Genomic DNA, 12,231 nt, shown 5'->3' on the forward strand with positions numbered 1-12,231 from the left:
AGGCCAAAATGGTAGTAGCCTTCTCACCTTTCATTCTGAAAGGTGATGGGGTTCATTCTCAATTTTATTCATCACAGTCATGGGAAAACTACCTGATTCAATGGCACAAGGAGGGCATAACCAGGCTCCCGGACTTGCCTGTGAGCCTCCTAATAACACCTAAAGAGAAAGGGTGTACCTCTCAGTTTCCACCTCTCTTCCTCATCCCCACTTCCATTGGCTTAGTTCAGTCCTTCCTCTCCTCTTGGATTTTTGCAGGATGGCTACTGGCTCCAGTGCATCTTCTAAATAGCTGCCAGAATTAGCTTTCTTAACACACATTTTTTAGTTCTAGGAAATGGGAGGGGAAAAAAAGGGCTGGAGACAGGTGCAATGTTTAGATGCGGCAGAGACTTGCCAAGTCATGATTTAATTTTCTCCTGATTGGCCGGGCGCAGTGGCTCACGCCTGTAACCCTAGCACTCTGGGAGGCCGAGGCGGGTGGATCGCTCAAGGTCAGGAGTTCGAGACCAGCCTGAGCAAAGAGCGAGACCCCGTCTCTACTAAAAATAGAAAGAAATTATATGGACAACTAAAACTATATATAGAAAAATTAGCCGGGCATAGTGGCGCATGCCTGTAGTCCTAGCTACTCGGGAGGCTGAGGCAGTAGGATCGCTTAAGCCCAGGAGTCTGAGGTTGCTGTGAGCTAAGCTGACGCCACGGCACTCACTCTAGCCTGGGCAACAAAGTGAGACTCTGTCTCAAAAAAAAAAAAATAATAATTTTCTCCTGATTGAGGGGGATCCATTGAATAATTTTCCAGGATAGTCAAATTTGCTTATTTTAAAAGGATATGCCAGCAGCAAGTTAAGAGATCAGGCGTAAGCTTGGAGACTGCAAGATCAGACTGCAGACAGTAAGACATTGCTGTAATCCTGCTGATGTTGAGTGCTGATGTTGAGATTGGAACCAAGCCAGTGGCTGAAAAAGAAGAGACAGATGTAACAATACAAATGAAATCACATAAATGATAGAGGCTGGCAACCTCCAGTAAACAAACAGGCATAAGGAGATGAGAGTATCACCTAAGTTTTCAACTTGAGTAGATAGAATTCTTATCCACTGAGAAAGATATATAGAACAGCAGGTTTGAGAGTAATAAGAAATGCCCAAGTGGCATGGCCAGTTGTGAAAAAATAGGTTGGGAACTCAGTATGATGTCTAGACTCAATATACTGAAAACCAGATGGGGAAAAAGATGAATCCATGAAGCGATTCACCAGGAAGAGCATCTAATAAGAAAAGCAATACAACTTGGAGGAACTAAAGGTGGTCGCAAGACTTGGAAAGCCACAAATAACTCTTACATGTCAACAAATCAAAATCTAAAAGCAGAATATATTGCCTACGATTTACTGAAATTATTTAGTAAGAGAGGGAGAGTCAATCTCAAGTAGAGATTCTCCACTGGGAGAGTAGGAAAACATGGCTATGCCTGTATCTCCAGAGGAGAAGTTCTTACTAGAAAACCATATTCTGTATACATGATTCCCTAACCAACTAGAGAAAACAGAGGTCTACAAAAATCAAAGGAGATGGATAGGGAACCTACGGGGAGAAAAAAGGACCATCACTTGCAAAACCACCTGAAACTTGGAAAAAGAGGTCCACAAGAGGCCAGAACCTGGCAGGGCTCCTTCACAGCTAACACATTATGCTTATTCATAAACCAACTTTCTGATTAGATTTTGGTTTGTCTCCACAAAGAGACTGAACTGATCTGCCAGCCTGAGCATTGTGGTCTACTTGATACCTGTTGCTTTTCACTGTAAATTAATAGGTATTATTCTGGTAATACACCAGTCTCAGAGAGCTTGCTTAATAGGAGTCCATCCCAGAGAAAGGTTAACTCTCAAGTGACAGATTCACATTTGGTATCTCCAAGGCTAAGGGCCAAACTGTGGTGAAAAACCATTACTTAGAGAACTTCTGGAAGCCAGTGAGAAGGCTTACCCTGGAACCACTCCAGCCTCACTCAAAGCCTTCTCATTGAAATATAGCAAGCACTTTTATGGAAAGATTAAAAATTAAGATGTGATTGCAAACAAGGAGAATTCATTAATAATTTTATTTTGAATTACAATGTAATTATTACTTCAAAAAGACCATTTCTGAAAACATCCAATGGATGTTGACTTACCAGTAAAAAAGTCATCAATGTATGATTTATAATTCAGAATACACAATAAATTATATTTACATGCAATGACAAGACTATCACACACACAAGGTAAAAAAATACAGTATTTTATGTACATTTTTAAAGATTTACATTTTCATATACAGTTTAAAAAATTAAAAATTCTCTGTACAAAACCTTACGTGTACAGAGTTTACATATCCCCATTCTTATGGCTGTATCACCACACAGATTTGCTTAAAACTATAATACTACAAACACTTGGGTTCTTTTCACTTCATATTCAATCTTGGCACCCACATACTAACACATTATTTTTGAAATGTGAATTACAAAGGAAATAAAATGCAATCATGCAGACATTTTTTAATATAAGAAAATGAGATAAAATGTACTCCTAGATCAACACTTACTAATTCCATAGTTACCTAGTTGTGTTCAACTTCCTGCACTGCTTTCATACAGACACATGCAAAACTAGCAGATTACGCATTTTTTAAATAACATTAAAATAATACTATAGTCTGACAATACTTAGGCATTAGGAATGCAACCAACAGCCTTAGCCTGTCGATTATTTCTGCTTTAGCAGAAACTTCAATTAAGACGTTACATACCAAAATTCACAGAAATGTCAATATAATTGTTAAATTTATAGGAACTGCATCAGATAGACACTGATCATTTAAAAAACAAAACAAAAAATGGTGTTTGACATTTAAGAGTATATTCTCTGTTCTGAGAAAGGAAGGAGGGGGAAATCTGAGATAAACCATTAAAGGATTATCTATTGTCCCTGCTAAGGAAGCACTTGCACACTTCCAATCTGCTTAAATAAAGACACCTGAAGGCTTTATAAAATGTTCAAGATAAGCTACACTATTTATCTTTAAAAATTTTTATGAAAAGTAATAAATTGAAGGTATAAGCACCTTCCCTCCGGCCCAAGTACCTAAAGATCCACGAGAAAAATAAAGTGCCAATGTCTAAATTACTGTTAATTATTTAAGAGGCACTAACCCATTTGATGGCTTAGGATAAATATGAAAATAGACCAGATCTGATCTGAATAATAAATAGAAGGCAGGTATTCCAGTCTACGTAATTCCTGCCTAGATGGGGGCTGAACCAGAAAACTACCTGCTCCCCCATTTATTGCTTTGAAACCTGTATACGTAAATTCTAACATAGAACAACCAGATTTCTAAGATGGAAAGCACAGTGTCTGTGCCACTTTGAAGTTGAGAAAGAAGGTACACTCTTGATCACCGGGAGGAGAGCTGCTGAGACTCTCCTCCCCACAGCTCATATCTTCACAGGAGTCTTCACTAAAAGGAAAAAGACAGACAACAGAGGATACCATTACTTAAAATACAATTAAATGTTTGACAAGCAAAATAAAACCACTATATGAATATTTCTAATCTTAAGGTTTTTTATATTCAAAATTTAAGCTTTACAGAGACAACATTTAGAACTTATAAGGACTTCCTAAAGTGAAGTCTACAGTAATTTCATCAGAAAATGCAGATTTTCTTAAGAAGTTTAAACAAATTACTATTTGCCAAAGTATTATTCTTGTACCAATGAATAACTATCAGCAACTAATTGTAGAACTCTAAATATTTTAAATCCGATAAATGCAGACTACAGACAACATATCTTGTTATCACATCATCTATTTAGATGTCTTTCTTACCTCAATCATGGCATCATTAATACTCTCAAATATCAAAGCAAGAAACTAACACGCTATGAAAATGAAACTTCTGGTCCTTTATCTCTACAGCATAAAACAGTCAAATTTAGTAAAATTAAATAATTCACTTTACAAACAAAAATAATTAAACTCTGAATAAGACGACAACATTGGACAAAACTGTAAAAGAACATCTATAGAATTCTGTCCCATGAGTGCTGATGGTTCCCTTTATTGTCCAGTCCAGGGGTACCTCAATCTCTTCCCTATAGCACCATATTAGGAATTCATACCAACATTAAAAACCCCAAAATGCTGTTTCAGTCTTTGGGTTTTCTTTCTTTCTTTCTCCGCCCCCCGCCCCCCCCAACTATTTCAAAGAGCAAGAGGAAAATAAATAAATAAATGAATAAAATTTTTAAAAGAGCAAGGGAGATGAGGAGGAAGATGAAAAACAACCAGTTTTTAGGAAGAGCAGGAGGGAGGCCTTATAAATCATTACCTATTTTAACAAAACTACTTCTGGTTAATTTTGTTACCTGAAGAAATGATGTTAGAGTAAGGCTTTCTCTGATGCCTTATTATTCCATAGTTCTGTTTCAACTATAAAATCAGCACTATTTAGTCTGGGGAAGTTTAGTTCCTCAAGGAACCTGCTTACCTTTCACTTTCATCAAAACAACCCCCCTCAGGTATTGTTGGCAGCTCAGGAACACTATAGTAGCTGTTATGGAGGTTCTGGGCTGTGCGCCTTGAAACAATCCAAACCAACTTCTTAAGATCTGGTTTGCAACATTCAGGAGAAGAATATTCGGCGAGACATTTAGAAACTAACTCCCTCCAGTAAAAGAACTCGGTGTCATTAATCTGAAAAGAAATATTTTAATGAAGAGATTATAGCAGTGCCTCCCAAACCTTGCTGTACCTTGGAATCACCAGGCAATCTGTAAAGAAATATTGACGCCTGGCTCCCAACCCAGATATTCTGATTAATTGATAAGGAGTGTGACCTGGGCAACAAGTTTGTAAAGCTCCCTGGGTGATTTCAATGTGCAGCCAAAATTTGGGAACCATTGGTTTGGAGGAAGAGAACCATTAAGTATAATTTACATAGGATTCAATACATAGAAAAGCTCTCTCTGCCTATTCCAACACGTTGGCCTAAAAACTCTCTAGGTCTGTTAATAAACCAACTATTTTAATAGTCTCAAGGCAAAGGAATGTAACATTCCTTTTGTTACAGAAACATGTTGTTACAGAAACCAATTTATTGTTTGGAATGCTAATAATATATATTTACATTACAACACCAGATACAAACTAAAGGAGAAGTGAGCAATAGAAGAGAAATTCCCCCAAAAGTTCCTCCACCACTGGGGAATGCCCCAGTTTATTTCAAGGAATCAATTTTCCCTGAAAATGTTTCTAGATATTGCTATCAATAAAAAGTTCAGATGAAAACTAATAAAATCATGGTAAAAACAAAAGCTATAAAATTATCTATGTTACAAACAAAATACTTCACACACATGTACTTTCACCAAAAGAACAAGATTTGTTTGTGTATCATCTTGGCCTCCATTTCCACCTAATACATCTACACCTTAACCCCCTTCTAATCTGACTTCTATCACTTCCTTCCAACTACTCGTCTGACACTACCTCTGAGGTACCCAGTGACCCCCTTCGATTTTCACTATATTGAACCTCTCATCAAAATCCAATACTATTGGCCGGGAGCGGTGGCTCATGCCTGTAATCCTAGCACTCTGGGAGGCCGTGGCGGGTGGATCGCTCGAGGTCAGGAGTTCGAGAGCAGCATGAGCAAGAGCGAGACCTCGTCTCTACTAAAAATAGAAAGAAATTATCTGGCAAACTAAAATATATATAGAAAAAATTAGACGGGCATGGGGGTGCATGCCTGTAGTCCCAGCTACTTGGGGGGGCTGAGGCGGTAGGATCGCTTAAGCCCAGGAGTTTGAGGTTGCTGTGAGCTAGGCTGACGCCACGGCACTCACTCTAGCCTGGGCAACAGAGCGAGACTCTGTCTCACAAAAAAAAAAAAAAAAAAAAAAAAATCCAATACTCTTGAGCACCAATCTGACACTGCTCTTAATTGTCAGGATGTACCTTCTTTGACTTGGCTCCTAGTGGGGGAAAGGCCAATGCTGAAAGCCCCAGAGCTTCAAATGACACCCTACACAAAGGATTCCACAAATTTCTTATGGTTTCAACTATTCTTCATGAGAAATTTCAAATCTCAATCTCCAACTATGGTTTATCTTCTGAATTTTTATTCCAGACAGCCAAATACCTGCTAGACACCTACCTACCTGAGTTATAAGCACCTAAAATCATACTTTCGTGACAAATTAACGTCTCCCAAATTTCTTGCCAATGATGCCAATATTCTCTCCACCATTAGGTCCAAATTTTGATCATTCATGATTCCCTGACTCATTTCCATGCTTGGCTTCCAAAACTACTGTTTGAGTTTGCTAGCCTTACTCCTGCTTGTGACCATCACCCAGACATTCTATCTGTAAGCCTACTCTAAAATGACTTCTTGGGTGCAATGAACACTATTCTGGTGACAGGCACACCAAAAACCCCGGACTTAGGCATTATACAAGGTATCCATGTAACAAAAACATCTCTACCCCCTTAATATTTTGATATTTGAAAAATAAAATTTAAAAAATAAATAACTTATTACCAAAAATATAAAAAAAATTTTAGGCTGGGCGCGGTGGCTCACGCCTGTAATCCTAGCACTCTGGGAGGCCGAGGTGGGCGGATCGTTTGAGCTCAGGAGTTCGAGACCAGCCTGAGCAAGAGCGAGACCCCACCTCTACTAAAAATAGAAAGAAATTATATGGACAGCTAAAAATATATATAGAAAAAATTAGCCGGGAAAAAAAAAATTAAAAAAAAAAAAAAAAATTTTAAAAATAAAATGACTTCCCAAACCCATCTTGTGCACCAATTTCTTGGCCATAAGCCTTTGCTGGCCAAACCTTCACTGTCAAAGATCCTTTTGCTCCAACTAGGCTCCCAGTCATAGTGCTTTTGATCAGCCCTACTTCTTTGCTAACAAAACTCCAAAGTACTCCCGATATTCATTATTATCCAGCACTGGGACACAATAACAAATGACAGAACATACCACCTCATATTAATTTCCATATTTCCACAAGACTATTAGCTTAAGACTTTAAACTTTTGTTTGTTTTATACCTCTTTATGACTGCAAAGACTTACTGGGCTGGTTTGTCTAAGGGGTTTAAAAAGAGACATTGTGGTTTAAAACATCAATTCAGCCCTATAGGTGCAATGAATGCCACCCTATCCCATTAGTGTATACACTGAAGTCTACTTCCTAGTATGAATTTCAGAACAATGCATGTGTTGCAATGTACACAACTGTATTACCATATGGTGTGAATACTACAGAAGGAACATCTACATGCAGAAAGAAGCTGGGTTAAGTGACCAAGTTCCCTTCCAAATTAATACCATCTGGGTCAAAGCTGCATATTGAGAACTTTAACACTTGAAGTGTTACAAGAAAAAATGACTGTGTTTAAGTCACCACAGAAAAAATAAAACATTAGGAAAGAAACTTGCTTTAAAGAATAAGGACTGAAGATATTTACCTTGGAATGTTTTTTAACTAGCAAGAGAATTTCCAGTAATTCAACGGATTTCAAAGTTTCTACTTCCAAATTGAGAAGGCACAAAGCTAATACAGATGGCTACAAGAAAAAAAAAAGTTTCTTTAAACATTCAAAATAGAAACTGTAACTCATATGTAAACAAGAATTTGACTTACTTTTGCTTTTGAAAAGACAAGTCGGCAGTTGCAAGCTTTCAGCTGAGCTTCTAGTTTATCAAGGTTCAGTATTTCTTTCCTACACAATGCAAAGAAAGAAAATAGAGTTATTAAACTTCCAAAGATTTAAATGATTTTTTTTTTATTCTTTGTAGACACAGGGTCTTACTATGTCGCCCAGGCTGGTCTCAAACTCCTGGCCTCAGGCGATCCACCCCCCACCACCCACCTTGGCCTCCCAAAGTGCTGGGACTATAGGCCTGAGCCACCCTGCCTGGCCTTAAATGATTTTAAGGACTTGCCACTAAAAGTCCAAGTTGGAACATTTGAAGAAGGTAAAATTATAAATTTCACTTTCATTCTAATTCTTTACTGTTAGCTATGGCAATGTTCAAAGTACAAAACTTTTATTTTTAATCCCACTGACCTTTCTGAAGTATGACAAAGTACAATAGTATGGTATAAGTGCAAAAAGTTTAAGGCAGTAGTAGCTTCCAACTCATAGTGCAATTTTTCTGAAATTATTTTTTCCATCCGTTTTATGTCAGAAGCAGTACATTTACATTGACTAATCCGGATTACATCATGAGTGGATGGAATATTGCATTCTTCTTCAACTATTCTAGCAGCCAGCAAAAAACAACAGACTCCAATGCAAGACAAATGTTTAGGTTTCACCTAAAAAACAAAGAAAAAAAGGCTTCTTTTAACAATTTTCACTTTGATTTACCAAAGACACTTAAAAGACTATTGTAATGATGTTCCTACTGTTAAGACAAAACACGATCAAGCTGCTTCCCTTGTATGTAATTGCCTTTCACTGACAATTACACTCATATTCACATTTTAGACTTTCTTAACCTCCCTTTAAAATAAAAGACGCTTTTTGAACTTTTATATCACTTAATTTAAATTTCAATGCAGGTAAAAAACACTTCTATGCAGGTTCAAAAGCTAGATTTCTAGCATTGAGTTATACTTTATATTTCAGACTTATGAAATTCATAATAAGACAATCACCCCCAAAATAAATTAAACCTTTGAACACCAAAAAAATATATTACCTCTCTGGATATAAAAATAGAATTTTCTATTTATCTGTTTACATACAAATCTTTAAGAGTCATTCCATACTTCAATGTAATTTTACCCAAGAGAAATATCATATCAGTAATGCAGAGCGGGACATATGTAAAAGCTGCCACAGACAGATGGTTGCCCTTTTCTTTTCAGTGCCCTGTAAACTGACCCAGCAGCTGACAGCAATCCTATTGGCAAAGGAATCACCACATTATTCTAACAGTTGTCGGTGACTGTTAATAAGACTGTGGCTCCCTGCTTCAAAAAGACTTATAGTGGGTCACCTTTCATATACTGTTGTACTTCATTTATCATGTTTCAGTATTAAAAACATCTAGGTTCCAACAGAAATATGATGAGAGATGAAAATATGAAAACCTTATTTTGAGGACTGTATACATAGAGTGAATACCTAAAAAAACAATAGTCTCCATTTTGTCACATCTTCAAAGAGACAGTACTTAAGAGGTACAGCAAAAGCTAACTTAAAATACACCAATACGCTTAATTCTGTAGTCTCTTAGTCTAGTACCAAGAGACTACAAATAATCAATTCTGATTGTTATCAATATGTACAGTGGGCATTATTACACTCACTCAATAAATATTTATTGAACCCTTGTGTGCTAAGCATTGGGCATGGAAAATGAAGATGTACTAATAAAAAAATGATTGAATACCTTCATAAGAGCCAAGAATCTGTCCAAAATATTGACAGCCAAGACAAAAGTTTCAGTGCAAGATCCAAAAAAGTTAGTTAAACTCCTTAAATCTTCTACTTTGGCATTTCTCAATCTTGGACACAAAGTGTTGTCATTCTGCAATGAAAACCAAGAGCCAAAGTTTACAATTTTCTTAGAATTAGATACATAATATACCGATTCAAAGAATAAGGTAATTTTTTTGCCTTAATCTTCAAGAATATAGGGGAGAAGAGTGGTATCACTTAAGGTATACACTTTATCACATGGAAATCACTTGCTTTTAAAAAATCCGCATCATAAAAGCACTTCAGCAATTCAATATAAGGTGAACTGTTGCCACATTCCAGAGGGTTATAGCAAATATAATTCAATTCCCTTAGAAGGAAGATAGAACCTTTCTTGTTTGCTTCTTTTTGTTTTTCTAAAAATCATTTAAAAACCTATTATAAATAAATATTTCATAAGCAGAGGAATTTCCACAAATGAATTGCTCAATTCACAAGGAGTCTCCCACCCAGAAGCTGCAGGCTGGGGATGCCACATTTGGAGAAACGCTTCTCTCCAGTAAGTATCACTACTCTCATTCTTGCTAAGAAACAAAAGCATGACCCTGTAATAACGTTTACCTTGATACTCCAGTAACACCAATTTTGGTCTTAAACTTTGCAGTCTTTAGTCGTGATTCAATTGGGGTTAAAAATAAATTATCTCCTCCTAGCCCTATCAGCTGCTTGAGCAAGTTATCTTTTCTGCCATCTTACCTCCGGGGTAGCCTCGATCAAGCTCAGTCCTTTTTCTCGAGGTTGGAATCTCTGTTCTTGTTCCAGGTAGAGGGTCAATAATCCGAGGAGCTGGACCCCTTCACGACCTGCCAAACGCTCTGCCCCCAAATCCTTCATCTGCAGCAAAGACACCACACAGAATGTAACCTGAGGGTGACGGGGATGGGAAAGGAGAGCAGAAAAGACTGGAGCCAATACCTCCAGGGAGGGGCACCGCAGCACACCCCGGCGAGGAGCGGGTGAGGGGACCGGTCACGTCCGCCAGAACCCCAGAGCAATCCTCCCCACGGTCAAGGAGGTGTGGCAGGGGGAGGGGCCGTGGTCACGTCGGTCGGCCGGCGCTGGGTCAGACCGGCCAACCGTTTCACAAACAGGAAACTGCCCGCGGGCGTCGGTGTCCCACGGTCCGCCACACCTGAAGTCGCCCGGGGAGAGAGGGAGGGACTTGTGCCCTGGGGACTGCACCGGGGTGGGCAGGGACTGCAGAGAGTTCTAGGGGTGCGGAGCTGCACAATAGGGGGGAGGGGAGGGAAAGTCTCGCGACTGAACAAAGAACCAGAGGGAGGAGACTCCAGAGCCCAGCCCAGCCCCGCCCCGGGGGCCCAGTTCCAGAAGCCCCTCTCGCTCTAGTCCAGGCCTCAAGCTTTCCCCATCCGCTGCGGCAGCGCCTACTCCGGACATTCCAGAGTGGCAGACACCCCAGGGCGAGAGAGCGGCGGGGTGGCGCGGCCCAAGCGGCTGGGGTCGGGGGAAGGAAGTCTAGGCCGCCCCATGCCCGGACAACACTCGTCCCTCCGCAGATGCCCCGGTTCCGCAACTCTGCAGAGCCCTGGGGCTGTCAATCTAAGAAGCACCACCCCGGCGAGCCCCGAGACAAAACGAGGGAGGAGGGCACCGAAGCGCAGAATTGTCTTTAGCCTCGTCACCCCTCCCTCCAGCCCACCAGCATCCGTCGCCGGGCGCCAACTCCCACAGGGCCCGGCTGACGGCAAGCTCCGGGAGTGAGGAGTGGGCAGCACCGAGGCACGGATACCACCTCCCCTCGCAGTTCCGACCACGAACAAAGAAACCCGGGGCGATCCCGGCTGGGCCCACTCACCGTGCCGGAGACGCGCCTCCACCAGCCTGCGGCCTCGCGGTCCGCAGGGACTGGGCGCGGCGGGGACTTACGAGCCGTTCTCCGAGGTCGGGGACCCGCCGCCTCAGCGCTGCCCCCGGACCCGCATCCGACCCTTCCTCCCTGCCACCGCCGCTTCGGCCTCACAGCCCCGGCTCCATCCCGCTCCCACGCCCGCTGTCCGCTGGGACGCGCGCCGGCCCCTAGAGGCCTGCCCCTCACAGCCCTGCCGCCGCCGCCTCAGCGCCCCAGCGCCCCAGCAGAGGCCGGACCAAACCCCTTGTTTTTGTTTTGAGTTTTCGACGCCCCCAAGGGGGCGGGGCACGTGACTCCCCGCGGAGGGATCTTCCACTGCCTCTACAGACTTCGAAAAAGAGTCCCCCCCAGGCCGCTGTTTCCTTCTCTCTTGTGGCTTCCTCGGCTCTCGTAGGCTTGGCCGAGCTTGTCCTCCCGCCAGGTGCCAGGGCGGAGGGTGCAACCTGAGCGTCGGATTTATTCCGCGATTGATCCGGACAGGGAGGGTGGGGACGGCGAGAGGGTTGAGGAGCGGAAGGAGATCGTTTCTGGTTGCATTGCACCTTTTAAAGGTCCCCGATTTGTTTTGTTTTCGCTGTTTTGAAAAGTCCGCCCAAAGCAGCCAGCTCTCTGATTGGATACGGGTGGGGTGAGCAAAGTGCGGAGGACCTGATTCACTCTCAAATCTGGATTGGCTAACTGATTAGTCCTCGAGCCCTCTGATTGGCTTTCACCGTATTCTGCGCCTCTGTCTTCCTTGGGGCCTTAGCAACTCTGGGGTCTGCATTGCGCATGCCTGGGTTGGGAGCTTTGCAGGCCT

General features: G+C 41.4%; 1 protein-coding gene across 1 annotated transcript; it reads right to left on the bottom strand.

Annotated features, from left to right (window-relative positions):
- Positions 1 to 2,926: 2,926 nt before the first annotated feature.
- CCNG2 (cyclin G2) lies at positions 2,927 to 11,676 on the bottom strand. The gene is made up of 8 exons (XM_069457754.1): positions 11,379 to 11,676; positions 10,259 to 10,396; positions 9,474 to 9,611; positions 8,141 to 8,391; positions 7,714 to 7,792; positions 7,538 to 7,636; positions 4,543 to 4,748; positions 2,927 to 3,510 (listed from the first exon to the last, which is right to left on the bottom strand). Exons 2-8 carry the CDS (start codon positions 10,394 to 10,396, stop codon positions 3,387 to 3,389), a joined length of 1,035 nt encoding a protein of 344 aa, XP_069313855.1. The 5' UTR covers positions 11,379 to 11,676; the 3' UTR covers positions 2,927 to 3,386.
- Between the last annotated feature and the right edge of the window lie 555 nt (positions 11,677 to 12,231).

This window comes from Eulemur rufifrons, chromosome 24, assembly GCF_041146395.1.
Source record: "Eulemur rufifrons isolate Redbay chromosome 24, OSU_ERuf_1, whole genome shotgun sequence".
NCBI lineage: Eukaryota > Metazoa > Chordata > Mammalia > Primates > Lemuridae > Eulemur > Eulemur rufifrons.

Excerpts from the sequence above, each read along its gene's own strand:
- CCNG2 (XM_069457754.1), bottom strand. The coding sequence starts at position 10,396 with ATGAAGGATTTGGGGGCAGAGCGTTTGGCAGGTCGTGAAGGGGTCCAG. Across the intron at positions 7,793-8,140 it reads CTTTGTCATACTTCAGAAAG|GAAAGAAATACTGAACCTTG; the intron begins GTCAGTGGGATT and ends TGCATTGTGTAG. Across the intron at positions 7,637-7,713 it reads TTGTCTTTTCAAAAGCAAAA|CCATCTGTATTAGCTTTGTG; the intron begins GTAAGTCAAATT and ends TTTTTCTTGTAG.